Genomic DNA, 15913 nt, shown 5'->3' with positions numbered 1-15913 from the left:
TGCCTCGGCCTCCCAAAGTGCTGGGATTACAGGCGTGAACCACCATGCCTGGTCAGAGCATCCCAACATTCTAACAAAAGACTGTCTTTTACCTTTACTGCTCTGAAGCTGTTCCAAGGCCGCTTCAGGAACCATGGACAAAGGACAAATACTTTAACAAAAGTTATGCTTACTATTTTAGTCACTCAGGAAGTAACAAGGACTATGGCAGTTGTGAGCCAGGAACCATGGACAAAAACTGGTATTATGTGTCATGAAATCACAATAAGTAATCTAGAGACAATTTAAAGTATATGGGAGAATGTGCATAGGTTATATGCAAATACCACACCATTTTACATAAGGGACTTGAGCATCTGTGAATTTTGGTATACGCAGGGGGTCCCAGAACCAGTCCCTCAAAGACACTGAGCGATGACTATATTTATGAAGGTAATAAAGTATTATTATATTACTTTATTGAACAAGTATTTGCTGAATGCCTACTGTGTGCCAGATGCAATGCTAAGCACTAGGTGAACACACACTGGTCCCCACCCTCCAAACAAGTAAACATACATTTATTATTGCAACTTGTAATTATTTAAGGGAAAGTAAATCAAGTCGATATGAGAGACAAAAAGAACTTATGTTAGACTTACTGAAGAGGAAAGGCAACTTTGAAAAGGGACACAACCTTCAAGATGAGAACAGGTGGCCAGGTGTGGTGGCTCACGTCTGTAACCCCAACACTCTGGGAGGCTAAGGCAGGCACATCACCTGAGGTCAGGAATTCAATACCAGTCTGGACCAGTCTGGCCAACATGGAAACCCTGTCTCTACTAAAAATACATAAATTAGCTGGGCATGGTGGCACACACCTGTAATCCCAGCTACTTGGTAGGCTGAGGCACGAGAATCTTGAACCCTGGTGGCACAGGTTGCAGTGAGCCGAGACTGCGCCATTGTACTCCAGCCTGGGTAACAGAGCGAGACTCCATCTCAAAAACAAACTTTAAAAAAAAATACAATAAAAAGAAGAGAACAGGGTGAGGGCGAGGAGGAAAGTATACCAGACAGAGGGTATGGCAATGCAATTATCCTCAGAAAGTGCTTAGAAGGTTAGAGGAGAAGGAAATACCTGTCAGTGGAAAGTGTGCGTCTGGGAGGTTGGGAGAGTGGCAAGTGGTCAGGCTGGGGAGTAGGTGAGGTTTTACAGGGTCTTGCAGGTCCTGGTAAGAGATGAAGATTTCCTCTACGTGCAATGGAAAGTCAATGAAGGGTTTTACCCAGGGGGTGACATGTTCCATTCGTTACTTAAGATCACTCCAGTTGCCATGTGGAGAACAGAATGGAGGCTGGGGAAGAGTGAACACTCAAAGGCTATTGCTTAATCCAGCCCAGAGGTGATGGACTATAAAGCTAACAGTGGAGACGGTGAAAAGTAGCTGCATTCAAAATACATTCTAGGGTAGAGACAACAGGACCACTGACGGACTGGATTTACGGAGTGAGGAGAGAGGGCTAGATTTTTGGTCTATGCAATTGGATAGATGATGAGAAGAGGTTAGAAACACACCTTTGGGAACCATCAGCACACAGATGGGTTAAATGACAGAGCGTGGAGAGAAAGGGTCCCAGGACTGAGACCTAAGATACCTCAACACTTAAACATCCAGCAAGGGAGGAATGGGACCCAGGGAAGGACACTGTGAAGTAATCCTTGATGTAGGAGGAAATATCACAAAGGAACATATAACATGAAGAAAGGAAAGTTTCTAGAGTTTCTGTATTAACCACTGCTGAGAGATCAAAAAAGTTGAGGCCAGAAAATCAACCTCTGGATTTGACAAGACGGAGGGATGGAGGGATCAGGGTTTTTTTTGTTGTTGTTGTTGTTGTTTTGGAGATGCAGTCTTGCTCTGTCGCCCAGGCTGGAGCGCAGTGGCACAATCTGGTTCACTGTAACCTCTGCCTCCTGAATTCAAGTGATTCTCCTGCCTCAGCCTCCTGAGTAGCTGGGATTACAGGCACCCAAAACCACACCTGGCTAATTTTTTTATTTTTAGTAGAGACAAGGTTTTGCCATGTTGGCCAGGTTGGTCTCAAACTCCTGACCTCAGGCGATTCGCCCACCTTGGCCTCCTAAAGTGCTGGGATTACAGGCGTGAGCCACCGCGCCCTGCTGGATCAGGTAATCTTAACAGTCATTTCTATAGACCAGTGAGGATGAAAGCCCAACAGAATGGTTGAGAGAAAGAGGGGCTAATCAGCACTTTCAAGAAGTTTTGTTGGGATGGTAAGCAGAAATGGAGTAAGAGGTGGACATGTATGTGGGGACAGGGGATTTTCTAAGATGAATACATTAAAGCAGGGTTGTATGCTCACAGGAAATGCTCCAGTAAAGAGGGAAAAATTAGTAATGATGGCTTGGACTAGAGTAAATTATATGAATAGTTTTTCAGGTTGCAGATGAAATCCGATCAGTGGGTTGCAAAATGAATTCAGTGGGTCAACCTTTTTTGTTCTGTTTTGTTTTGTTTTAGACAGAGCCTTGCTCTGTCACTCTGTCAGGAGTGCAGTGGCTCCATCTCAGCTCACTGCAGCCTCCTGGTCTCAAGCGGTCCTCCCATCTCTGCCTCATAAGTAGCTGAGACTACAGGCATGCACTACCACACCCAACTAGCTTTTTAATTTTTTGTAGAGACAGGGTCTCCCTATGTTGCCCAGGCTGGTCTCCACCTCCCAGGCTCAAGTGATCCTCCTGCCTAAGCTTCCCAAAGTGCTGGGATTACTGACATGAGCCACCATGCTTGGCCCCATTCATCTTAATAAAAAATAGACAATATGAGAGTGTACTCCATACATTATTGTTTCATGATCCTTTCATTTCAGTTACACAGATATATTGTGTTAAGTTAAAAAAAAAAAAAATGGGAAGGGACCAGGTGAGGTGGCTCACGCCTGCAATCCCAGCATTTTGGGAGTACAAGGCAGGAGGATCACTTGAGCTTAGGAGCTGGAGACCAGCCTGGGCTGTAGTGAGATCCTGTATCTACAAAACTTTTTTAAAAAATTAGCCGTGAGTGATGGTGTGGGCCTGTAGTCCCAGCTACTGGAGGGGCTGAAGCAGGATTGCTTGAGTCCGGAAGGTGAGGCTGCAGTGAACCATGATTACACCATTGCACTCCCGCCTGGGGGACAGAGCAAGACCCTGTTTCTTAAGAAAAAACAATTAAGAATGTAAAAATCTGAAATGCCATCGTACATATAACCATTAAACACGAGGCAAAAGAACATAAAGGAAACTGAATCAAATAATCAGTGCACAGAGAACACAAGATAGGTAAATACCTACAAGTTAATATCAACCATATAAAGCCCACATTCGGAGTAGATGCAAAAACTTCCATTTGCACGACGTGCAACGAGCAAGCATGGAAAAGACCACGTGGAGTTAAATTGTCAGAAAATCTTTTACCTCACCTTGTACACACCCACAACCCCGTGCTGTTTCTCCGGTCCCAGTCCTGGCTCACATCCTTCCCTTCTCCCCACAAAAACCAGCCCCTTCCCTCACAGTGTTGACTGCTCCCATCAAACTCTGAGAGCAGCTCTTCCGAGTGAGAGCTCCCCAGGGGCCCAGTGCTGCAAGCAGAGCTCTACCCGGCCCTGATTCATCTTTCCTCCAGGTACTTTCAGGGCGAACAGACTCAGGCCTTTATAGCCTTCTAAGTCCTGGCTCGGATACCAGGCTGGGCTCCACCCCCGCACTGTGACCCAAAAACGCTGGTAAATGAATGAGAGAAGGAGGGCGCACACTGAAAGGCAACCAGACCGGGAGGTGTTTGGCCGCGCACCCCAGACACAGGGTGTGGAGGGGAAGCGAAGGTTCGAAGGGGCAAAGCGAGAGTCCCATTCGTCCCCGTCCCCACCCCGCGGCCCTCCCGGACAGGGCCGGCCCGCTGCCCTCACTTCCGTACGAGGGTCGCCAAGTTCCCACGGATCTCGGCTCTCAGCTGTCAAACCGATGGGCTCCTCGGCCGAAAAGGGACGCGCCCGGGGAGACTTACACTTCCATGACGTTCCGCCTCGTCGCCCCTAGCTGCCAGCAGACCAAGAACCTCACACGTCACAGCTGTCCCCGCCGCCGCCGACCGCGCCAGGGTGCCAGCTCCGCGCGCCAAGGTGCTCGCCGGGATTGCAGCGCTGCATGCCGGGAGCCTGGCGGACCCGGAACCTCGCGCTGCGCGTTCGCCTTTCTCGGGGGCGCGGGTGGGGGAGTGTTGCTGCATCCTTTCACCAGGCCTACGTAAGACTGCTAAGCGTTTGCGGACAGGATTATCTCGTGTTTTCTTTTCTTTTTTTTTTTTTTTTTTTTTTGAGACGGAGTCTCGCTCTGTCGCCCAGGCTGGAGTGCAGTGGCGCGATCTCGACTCATTGGAACCTTCGCCTCCTGGGTTCAAGCGATTCTCCTCCTGCCTCAGCCTCCCAAGTTGCTGGGACTACAGGCGCTTGCCACCAAGCCCGGCTAATGTTTTGTATTTTTAGTAGAGACGGTGTTTCACCGTGTTAGCCAGGATGGTCTCGATTTCCTGACCTCGTGATCCGCCCGCCTTGGCCTCCCAAAGTGCTGGGATTACAGTCGTGAGCCACCGCGCCCAGCCTCTTTTTTTCTTTTTTGAAACAGAGTCTCGCTCTGTCGTTTCTTTTTTGAGACAGAGTCTCGCTCTGTCGCTCAGGCTGGAGTGCAGTGGCGCGATCTCGGCTCACTGTAACCTCTACCTCCGGTGTTCAAGCAATTCCCTGCCTCAGCCTCCTGAGTAGCTGGGATTACTGGCGCCCGCCATAATACCTAGCTAATTTTTATATTTTTTAGTAGAGACGGGGTTTCACCATCTTGGCCAGACTAGTCTTGAACTCCTGACCTCGTGATCCACCCGCCTCGGCCTCCCAAAGTGTTGGGATTACAGGCGTGAGCCACCTCGCCGGCCTATCTCTGTTTTCGTGGTCCAGGTTTTAACAAAGTATTAATCAGCTCAAGTTGCAAGATGTGATCGGGTTAGTGGGCCTTTGCATGTTAAAATCCCACCCCTCAGAGAGTAGTGAGGCTGCTGGCATCTGGGCTGCCAGAAACACTGTAGTTTTTTTTTTTTTTTAAGAGACAGGGTCTTCCTCTGTTGCCCAGGCTGGAATGCACTGGTGCAGTCAGAGCTCACTGCAGCCTTGAACTCCTGGGCTCAAGCAATCCTCCCATCTCAGCCTGCCAGAATAGCTGGGGCCACAGGTGCGCTCCACTACACCTGGTTAATTTTTTTTTTTTTCTTTTTTTTTTCTTTTGAGACGGACTCTCGCTCTGTCACCCAGACTGGAGTGCAGTGGCCGGATCTCAGCTCACTGCAAGCTCCACCTCCCAGGTTTACGCCATTCTCCTGCCTCAGCCTCCCGAGTAGCTGGGACTACAGGCGACCGCCACCTCGCCCGGCTAGTTTTTTGTATTTTTTAGTAGAGATGGGGTTTCACCGTGTTAGCCAGGATGGTCTCGATTTCCTGACCTCGTGATCCGCCCGTCTTGGCCTCCCAAAGTGCTGGGATTACAGGCTTGAGCCACCACGCCCGGCCTAATTTTCTTTTTCTTTTTTTTTTTTTTTTGAGATGAGTCTTACTCTGTTGCCCAGGCTGGAGTGCAGTGTCACCATCTTGGCTCATTGCAACCTCTGCCTCCCGGGTTCAAGCAATTCCCTGCCTCAGCCTCCTGAGTAGCTGGGATTACAGGCACCCGCCATAACGCCCAGCTAATTTTTGTATTTTTTAGTAGAGACGGGGTTTCACCATCTTGGCCAGGCTGGTCTTGAACTCCTGACCTTGTGATCCACCCGCATCAGCCTCCCAAAGTGTTGAGATTACAGGCGTGAGCCACCGCATCCAGCCACCTGACTAATTTTCTAAAATAAAATTCTTTATTGTCCAAAGGGTCAGCTAGAAAATTTTTAAATTTTTTTTGTAGAGATGGGAGTCTCACTATGTTGTCCAGGCTGGTCTTGAACTCCTGGCCTCAAGTGATCCTCCCATCTCCACCTCCCAAAGTACTGGAATTACAGGTGTGAGCCACTGCAATAGCCAAATGTGTTACACAATCCTTATAAAGTGTCTGGCACTTTATTAATTACTGTGGCAATACAACCATGACTCTCTATGAAGTAGATTCCATTATTACTGACATTTTATAATCGAAGTAACTGAGGCAGACTTGGGGAGATTATGATTTACCAAAAGTCACTCATCTAGGAACTTGTCCAGTGGGTATTGAACCCGTCAATCTGAACAAATACTAGGGATGCATTAACTAGAGACTGATGAGTGGATGAATAAAATGTGCTACATTTGTACAATGGAAAACTACCTAAAAAGGAGGCCCGCCGGGCGCAGTGGCTCATGCCTGTAATCCCAGCACTTTGGGAGGCCGAGGCAGGCGGATCACAAGGTCAGGAGATTGAGACCATCCTGGCTAACACAGTGAAACCGCATCTCTACTAACAATACAAAACAAAATTGGCTGGGTGTAGTGGGGGGCGCCTGTAGTCCCAGCTACTCGGGAGGCTGAGGCAGGAGAATGATGTGAACCCAGGAGGCGGAACTTGCAGTGAGCGATATCGTGCCACTGCACTCCAGCCTGGGCGACAGGGCAAGACTCCGTCTCAAAAAAAAAATAAAAATAAAAATAAAAATGAGGCCAGGCTTGGTCTCAACACTTTGGGAAGCGGAGGCAGGAGGATTGATTGAGACCAGGAGTTCCAGACCAGCCTGGACAACATAACCAGACCCCCATCTACGAAAAGTTAGCCAGGTGTGTGGTGGTGAGCACCTGTAGTCCCAGCTACTGGGGAGGCTGAGGTGGGAGAATCGCTTGAGCCGGCAGGTCGGGGCTGCAGGGAGCTATGATCACACCACTGCACTCCAGCCTACAGAGTGAGAGACCTTGTTGCAAAAAAATATATAGATAGATAGATAAATGCTGTGAGATGGACAACCTCCCAAAACATGGTGCTATTAATAAGTGAAAGAAGCCAGACACAAAATAATACATATCACCTGCCCGGGTGGCTCATGCCTGTAATCCCAGCACTTTGGGAGGCCGAGGTGGGCGGATCATCTGAGGTCAGGAGTTCAAGACCAATCTGGCCAACATGGTGAAACCCTGTCTCTACTAAAAATACAAAAATCACCAGGCGTGGTGGTGGGCACCTCTAATCCCAGCTACTCGGGAAGCTGAGGCAGGAAAATTGCTTGAACCCAGGAGGTGGAGGTTGCGGTGAGCCAAGATCACACCACTGCACTCAAGCCTGGGTGACAGAGTGAGACTGCTTCTCAAAACAAAAGGCCGGGCGCAGTGGCTCACGCCTGTAATCCCAGCACTTTGGGAGGCCCAGGCAGGCGGATCATGAGGTCAGGAGATCAAGACCATCCTAGCTAACACGGTGAAACCCTGTCTCTACTAAAAATACAAAACAAACAAACAAAAAAATTAGCTAGACATGGTGGCGGGCGCCTGTGGTCCCAGCTACTTGGCAGGCTGAGGCAGGAGAATGGCGTGAACCCAGGAGGTGGAGCCTGCAGTGAGCGAAGATTGCGCCACTGCACTCCAGCCTGGGTGACAGAGCGAGACTCTGTCCCCCCCCCCCCACAAAAAAAGAATACATATAGTATGATTCACTTTATATGGAATGTGCAAGAAGAGGCCAATCTATGGATACAGACAAAAGGCTAGGTTGGGGGCAGGGATGGGAAGTGACTGGTAATAAGTAGGGAGTTTCTCTTTGGGAAACAAAAATCATCTAAAAGTATTATAGATGGGCCAGGTGCGGTGGCTCAAGCCTGTAATCCCAGCACTTTGGGAGGCCGAGGCAGGTGGATCACGAGGTCAGGAGATCGAGACCATCCTGGCTAACACGGTGAAACCCCATCTCTACTAAAAATACAAAAAACTAGCCGGGCGTGGTGGTGGGCGCCTGTAGTCCCAGCTACTCAGAGGCTGAGGCAGGAGAATGGCGTGAACCCGGGAGGCGGAGCTTGCAGTGAGCCGAGATCGCACCACTGCACCCCAGCCTGGGCGACACAGCGAGACTCCGTCTCAAAAAAAAAAAAAAAGTATTATAGATGGTGATGGTGGTAGCACAACCCTGTGAATATACTGAAAACATTGAGTTGTACACTTTAAATGGCAAATTGTACAGCATATGAGTCTTATATTAATAAAGCTGTTAAACATTTTTTTACTTGGCTAAGTGTGGTGGCCCACACCTATAATCCCAGCACTTTGGAAGATGAAGGCAGGTGGATCCCTTAAGCCCAGTCTGAGACCAGCCTGGGCGACATGACGAAACATCATCTTTACCAAAAAAATAGAAATTAACCAGCGTGATGGCTCGCGCCTGTAATCGCCGCTACTCAGGAGGCTGAGGCAGGAGAATCGCCTGAAACCGGGAGGAGGAGGTTGCAGATCACGCCACTGCACTCCAGCCTCGGCGAAAGAGCGAGACTCTATCACAAAATAACAACAAAAAAAGTACATAAAATGCCACCCGGACCCAGCTGGCCTGGTTAGTGCGGAAAATTCCCTGTACCTTCATTGAGGAGACTAGATCCCACAAAGAAACGCTAAAGATGCTCCTTGTGTTACTCACTCAACCAATAATGTAGCCATGGCCAATCGGGGGCTGATGATACAAATGTGACTAATACACACCCTCTGCACTGGCTAGCTGACAGCCTAGTTGGGGAACCAGCTCTGGACATAAATAACTACAATGCATTGTGTTTCGACGGGATGGGGCAGGGGAGGGAATGACTAATGAGGTGGAGAGGCGTCCCAAAGCCACGGGCCTTTGAACTGGGTGAGGGGAAAAGTACACAAGATCTAGGAATTGGGTACAGGCTTCAGTGGAAAAGAGCAGTGCCTCTGACAGCCCCCAAGATAAAATGGCTCAGGTGTGACTTAGTGTAGGGAGTTAGCTGGGTGTTCAAATGGTACCCACTAGGCCGGGCATGGTGGCTCATGCCTGTCATCCCAGCTTTTTGGGAGGCCAAGGCAGGTGGATCACTTGAGTCCAAGAGTTCAAGACCAGCCTGGCCAACATGGTGAAACCTCATCTCTACTGAAAATACAAAAATTAGCCAGGCATGGTGGCGGGCGCCTGTAATCCCAGCTACTCAGGAGACTGAGATTAGAGAACCACTTGAGCCCGGGAAGCGGAGGTTACAGTGAGCTGAGTAAAAATTCTTTTTACTGTCTGCACCTCTGGCCCTGGACAGTCGCTGATCACCATGACAATTAAGAGTATGGACCTTGGGATGAAAAGAAAAGATTATCCTGGATTTTGTATATGGTATCAGTGTAATCACATGGGTCATTAAAAGCATAGAATCATTCTCCCCTGATGTCAGAGCCCAAGAGAGGTGTGGCTAGGGAAGAATGGTCTGAGAGATGCAATGTTCCTGCCTTTGAAAATGGAGGAAGGAACCATGAGCCAAGGAATGTAAGGAACCTCTAGAGGCTGGAAAAGGCAAGAAAACAGATTCTCCTTTGAAGCTTTCAGAAAGGACTGCAGCCTGGCTGGGTGCAGTGGCTCACACCTGTAATCCCATCACTGGGAGGCCAAGGCAGGTGGATCCCTTGAGGTCAGGAGGTCAAGACCAGTCTAGCCAACATGGTGAAACCCTGTCTCTACTAAAAATAAAAAAAAATTAGCTGGGTGTGGTGGCGGGCACCTGTAATCCCAGCAACTTGGGAGGCTGAGGTAGGAGAATCGCTTGAACCTGGGAGGGGTAGGTTGTGGTGAGCCAAAATCGTGCCACTGCACTCCAGGCTGGGTGACAGAGCGAGACTCGAACTCAAAAAAAAAAAAAAAAACAAAAACAAAGGACTGCAGCCCTACCAACACCTTGATCTTAACCCAGTGAGATCCATGTAGGACTTCTGTATTACTCCGTTTTCACACTTCTATAAAGAAATACCCGAAGGCGGCCAGGTGCGGTGGCTCACGCCTATAATCCCAGCGCTTTGGGAGGCTGAGGCGGGTGGATCACTTGAGGTCAGGAGTTTGAGACCAGCCTGGCCAACATGGCGAAACCCCATCTCTACTAAAAGTACAAAAATTAGCCAGGCATGGTGGCGGGCGCCTGTAATCCCAGCTACTCGGGAGGCTGAGGCAGGAGAATCACTTGAACCCAGGAGGCAGAGGTTGCAGTGAGCTGAGATGGTGCCACTACACTCCAGCCTGGGCCACAGAGCAAGACTCTATCTCAAAAAAAAAAGAAATACCTGGCCGGGCGCGGTGGCTCAAGCCTGTAATGCTAGCACTTTGGCAGGCCAAGACGGGCGGATCACGAGGTCAGGAGATCGAGATCATCCTGACTAACATGGTGAAACCCCATCTCTACTAAAAATACAAAAAACTAGCCAGGCGAAGTGGCGGGCGTCTGTAGTCCCAGCTACTCGGGAGGCTGAGGCTGGAGAATGGCATAAACCCAGGAGGCGGAGCTTGCAGTGAGCTGAGATCCGGCCACTGCACTTCAGCCTGGGCAACAGGGCCAGACTCCGTCTCAAAAAAAAAAAAAGAAAAAGAAATACCTGAAGGCGGGGCACGGTGGCTCACGTCTGTAATCCCAGCACTTTGGGAGGCTGAGGTGGGCAGATCATGAGGTCAGTTTAAGACCAGCCTTGCCAATGTGGTGAAACCCCATCTCTACTAAAAAAATACAAAAAATATTAGCCGAGTGTGGTGGCGCACATGTGTAATCCCAGCTACTGGGGAGCCTGAGGCAGTAGAATCGCTTCACCCAGGAGACAGAGTTTGCAGTGAGCTGAGATTGTTCCACTGTACTCCAGCCTGGGCAACACAGCAAGACTCCATCTCAAAAAAAAGGAAAAGAAAGAAAAGAAAAAAATAAAGAAATACCTGAGACAAAAAAAAAAAAAAGAAAAAGAATACCTGAGACTAGATAATTTATAAAGAAAGGTGGTTTAATCAGCTTACAGCTCCACAGGCTCTAGAGGAAGTAAGGCAGCATCTTCTGGGGAGGCCTCAGGGGTCTTCTACTCATGACAGAAGGTGAAGGGGAGCACGACCGAGAGGAGGGGAGGAGCTACACACTTTTATTATTACTACTTTCTTTCTTTTTTTTCTTTTCTTTTTTTTGAGACGAAGTCTTGCTCTCTCACCCAGGCTGGAGTGCAGTGGTGCGATCTCGGCTCACTGCAAGCTCTGCCTCCCAGGTTCACACCATTCTCCTGCCTCAGCCTCCCGAGTAGCTGGGACCTCAGGCGCCCGCCACCACACCTGGCTAATTTTTTATATTTTTTAGTAGAGATGGGGTTTCACCGTGTTAGCCAGGATGGTCTCGATCTCCTGACCTCGTGACCCGCTCACCTCGGCCTCCAAAAGTGCTGGGATTATAGGCATGAGGCACCGCGCCCAGCCAATTTATTTAATTTTTTTTTTGAGACAGAGTCTCACTGTGTCGCCCAGGCTGGAGTGCGGTGGGACAATCTTGGCTCACTGCAACCTCCACCTCCGGGGTTCAAACGATCCTCCTGCCTCAGCCTCCTGAGTAGCTGGGATTACAGGCATGCACCACCACACTCAGCTAATTTTTAGTAGAGACAGTGTTTCACCATATTGGACTCGCTGGTCTCAAAGTCCTGACTTTGTGATCTCTCTGCCTTGGCCTCCCAAAGTGCTGGGATTACAGGCGTGAGCCACTGCGCCCAGCCAATTTATTTATTTATTTATTTTTTTGAGACAGAGTCTCACTCTGTTGCCCAGGCTGGAGTGCAGTAGGGCAATCTTGGCTCACTGCAACCTCCAACTCAAGGGTTCAAGCAATCCTCCTGCCTCAGCCTCCTGACTAGCTAGGATTACAGGCACACACAACCACACTTGGCTAATTTTTGTATTTTTAGTAGAGACAGGGTTTTTCCATGTTGACCAGGCTGGTCTCCAACTCCTCACCTCAGGTGATCTGCCCACCTCAGCCTCCCAAAGTGCTGGGATTACAGGCATGAGCTGCCACGCTGGGCTGGATCTACACACTTTTAAACAACTAGATCTCGTGAAAACTCTCTATTAAGAACAGCACCAAAGGGATGGTGCTATACCGTTCATGAGAACTTCACCCCCATGATCCAATGACCTCCCACCAGGTCCCATCTCCAACACTGGAGATTACAATCTTCGTGAGATTTGTGTGGGGACACAGATCCAAACCATATCAGCTCCTAATCCAGTGGTCCCCATCCTTTTTGGCACCAGGAACCTGTTTTGTAGAAGACGGTTTTTCCACTGTCTTCTGGACTGGGAGACAGGGAGGTTTCGGGATGGTTTAAGCACATTACATTAAGTGTGTACTTTATTCCTATTATTATTGCCTTGTAATAGATAATGAAATATTTATACAACTCACCATCATGTAGAATCAGTGGGAGCCCCGAACTTGTTTTCCTGCAACTAGACAGTCCCATCTGGGGGTGATGAAAGACAGTGACAGATCATCAGGCATTAGATTCTCATAAGGAGCGTGCAACCTAGATCCCACGCATGTGCGTTTATGCTCCTATGATAATCTAATGGAATCTAATGCTGCCACTGATCTGACAGAAGGCAGACCTTAGGTGGGAATGCAACCAATGGGGAGCTGCTATAAATACAGAAGAAGCTCCTCTCACTCGCCTACCACTCACCTCTTGCTGTGCGACGTGGTTCCTAGCAGGCCACAGACTGGTACTGGTCTGTGGTCCAAGGTTTGGGGACCCTTGTTCTAACCTATAGAATTTTAAAACAATAAATTTGTGGGGTTTTGTGCAGTAGTATGTTACTGCAGTAAGAGAAAATCAGTATATTCCCATACACATCTGTTGTTCTGTGCAGACTGTCTCCTGCTTACTCAGGGTCCAAAGTTACAAAATGCTACTTCTCCAGGTTTGTCCCTACGTTTTCTGCAGGAAGCCGACTACCCCTCAGATACTTCCTAGATAGATCCAGGTGTCTCAAAATGTCATATGCGCACCCGCGCACACACACATACACACACACACACGCATGCACGAGCACCCCCAGAGTCTGTGCCCCCAATGGTGGCTGCCACTGGCCTCTGCAGTAGGGGCTGCTACCTTGCTGCAGCAGGCCAGGCTGCTGTTATTCCTGTGCCCTGAGGCATGGCCTCCTGCCTGACACCGTGTCTGCAGATGCCTTGAGCTGCTTTAATTTATTAGTATTTTCATTCTCTGCCTGCTGGAGTCCGTGGGGCCTTGTAGGGAGACAATCAGAGTGACAGTCACAGTGTTCCACTCAGGATTGCCCCTTGGACCTTCCAACCAAGCAGGAGCCTTAACTCTGCACCCTTGGGAGGAGAGACTCTTTCCTGGAGGCTCCCTGGTCCTGAGGGGGCCTGCTCTTCACTCCCAACCCAGCCCTCCAGGCAGGCCTGTCTCCTGGGGCCTCTGCCATGGGCTTTTTCCCATAAACATATGCAGTCCCCAGAAAAGTGCTTGAGATAGCACTTGGCACTTAGTAAACGCTGCGTAAGAATGCTTATTGGCCAGAGGCCATGCCTATGCCTGTCATCCCAGCACTTTGGGAGGCCAAGGTGGGAGGATTGCCTGAGCCCAGGAATACAAGACCAGCTGGAAAAACACAGTGAGACTATGTCTCTACAAAAAATTAGCCAGGCAGGGTGGCATGTGCCTGCAGTCCCAGCTACTCAGTAGGCTGAGATGGAAGAATCACTTGAGCCTTAAGGTTTGAGGTTACAGTGACCAACACTGCACTCCAGTCTGGGCGACAGTGTGAGATGCTGTCTCTCTTTTTTTTTTTTTTTTTGAGATGGGGTCTCGTTCTGTCACCCAGGCTGGAGTGCAGTGGCCCAGATCTCTGCTCACTGCAAGCTCCGCCTCCTGGGTTCACGCCATTCTCCTGGTTCAGCCTTCCAAGTAGCTGGGACTACAGGTGCCCGCCACACTGGCTAATTTTTTGTATCTTTTTAGTAGAGACAGGGTTTCACCATGTTAGCCAGGATGGTCTCGATCTCCTGACCTCATGATCCGCCCGCCTCGGCCTCCCAAAGTGCTGGGATTACAGGCGTGAGCCACTGAGCTCAGCCGAGATGCTGTCTCTTAAAAAAAAAAAAAAAAAAAGAGGCTGGGCGTAGTGCCTCATATCTGTAATCCCAGCACTTTGAAAGGCCGAGGTGGGTTGATCACCTGAGGTCAGGAGTTCGAGACCAGCCTGACCAACATAGTGAAACCCCCGTCTGTATCAAAAACACAAAAATCAGTCGGTTGTGGTGGCACGTGCCTGTAATCCTAGCTACTCAGGAGGCTGAGGCAGGAGAATCTCTTGAACCTGGCAGGTGGAGATTGCAGTGAGCTGAGATTGCACCACTGCACTCCAGGAGACCAAGACACATCTCAAAAAAAAAAAAAAAAGAGAAGGCCAAACGTGGTGATTCATGCCTGTAGTCCCAGCACTTTGGGAGGCTGAGGCTGGCGGATCACCTGAGGTCAGGAGTTCAAGACCAGCCTGGCTAACATGGTGACACCCCGTTTCTACTAAAAATACAGAAAATTAGCTGGGTGTGGTGGCAGATGCCTATAATCCCGGCTACTTGGGAGGCTGAGGCAGGAGAATTGCTTGAACCCGGGAGGTGGAGGTTACAGTGAGCCAAGATTGTGCCATTGCACTCCAGCCTGGGCAACAAGAGCGAAACTCCGTCTCAAAAAAAAAAAAAAAAAAAAAGTGCTTATTAACAAATTCCAGCCGGACACAATGGCTCACTCCTGTAATCCTAGCACTTTGGGAGCCCAGGGCGAGCAGATCACCTGAGGTCAGGAGTTTCAGAACAGCCTGGTCAACATGATGAAACCCTGTCTCTACTAAAGATACAAAAGTTAGCTGGGTGTGGTGGTGGGTTCCTATAATCCCAGCTACTTGGGAGGCTGAGGCAGGAGAATCACTTGAACCTGGGAGGCAGAGGTTGCAGTGACCCGAGACTGTGCTTCTGCACTCCAGCCTGGGTGACAGAGCAACACTACGTCTCAAAACTAAACAAAACACAGAAACAAATCGCCTTTATATTTCTGTCTAGTATAATTTCTATAGCATAAGGATTAAGAAAACAAGTCCTGGCCGAGTGGGTGGCTCACATTTGTAATCTCAATACTAAGGGAGGCTGGGGTGGGCAGATCACCTGAGGTCAGGAGTTCAAGACCAGCCTGGCTAACATGGTGAAACCCTGTCTCCACCAAAAATACAAACATTAGCTGGGCGTGGTGGTGGGAATCTGTAATCCCAGCTACGCAGGAGGCAGAGGCATAAGAATCCCTTTAACCTGGGAAGCAGAGGCTGCAGTGAGCTGAGATCGCGCCACTGCACTCCAGCCTGGGTGACAAGAGTAAGACTCTGTCTCAAAAAAAAAAAAAAAGAAACGGGAAAAAAAAAAAGAAATGGACACTTTTGGTAATAAAGCTTGAAACGTATATTTATTTTACCTGAGTTCCTTCCTCAGGAAGGGATCCCCAGACCTTTCAAAGATTATCAAAGAACTGAAACTAACCAGCATGGCATCCTGACAATAAGACTCCAGACCCCTCATTCATCATGATTGCTTCCTTACCCCTCCTGAGTTCCTGTTTTCCCACACATAGTTGCATTTCTTCCCTGCTGTATAAACCCCTAATTTTAGTAGTCAGGAAGATGGATTTGAGACTGATCTCCCAATCTCCTCAGCTGCAGCACCCAATTAAAATCTTCCTTGGCAATAATCACTGTCTCAATGATTGGCTTTTTGTGCGGCCAGCAGCTGGAGCTAGGCTGAACCTCGCTGTTTTGGTAACGCTAAAATTATGAAATGTGATCATAAACATGCAGTGGTTCTAAAA

The 15913-nt window shown here is 49.1% G+C and overlaps 1 protein-coding gene across 4 annotated transcripts in view; it reads right to left on the bottom strand.

Moving 5' to 3' along the window:
• The window catches only part of CRCP (CGRP receptor component), a 40249-nt gene extending 36023 nt beyond the window's left edge, over positions 1-4226 (bottom strand). For 2 of the 4 annotated variants that reach the window (XM_025378584.1, XM_025378586.1), the window contains exon 1: positions 4053-4203. In XM_025378584.1, coding sequence (XP_025234369.1) covers positions 4053-4060 — 8 coding nt within the window. In that variant the 5' untranslated portion in view covers positions 4061-4203. Of the gene's footprint in view, positions 1-4052 lie in introns of all 4 variants that reach the window. The other 2 variants (XM_025378581.1, XM_025378583.1) reach the window with 2 other exon arrangements.
• Between the last annotated feature and the right edge of the window lie 11687 nt (positions 4227-15913).

Source organism: Theropithecus gelada, chromosome 3 (genome assembly GCF_003255815.1).
Source record: "Theropithecus gelada isolate Dixy chromosome 3, Tgel_1.0, whole genome shotgun sequence".
Taxonomy (NCBI): domain Eukaryota; kingdom Metazoa; phylum Chordata; class Mammalia; order Primates; family Cercopithecidae; genus Theropithecus; species Theropithecus gelada.
This window is presented reverse-complemented; position numbering and strand designations above follow the sequence as displayed.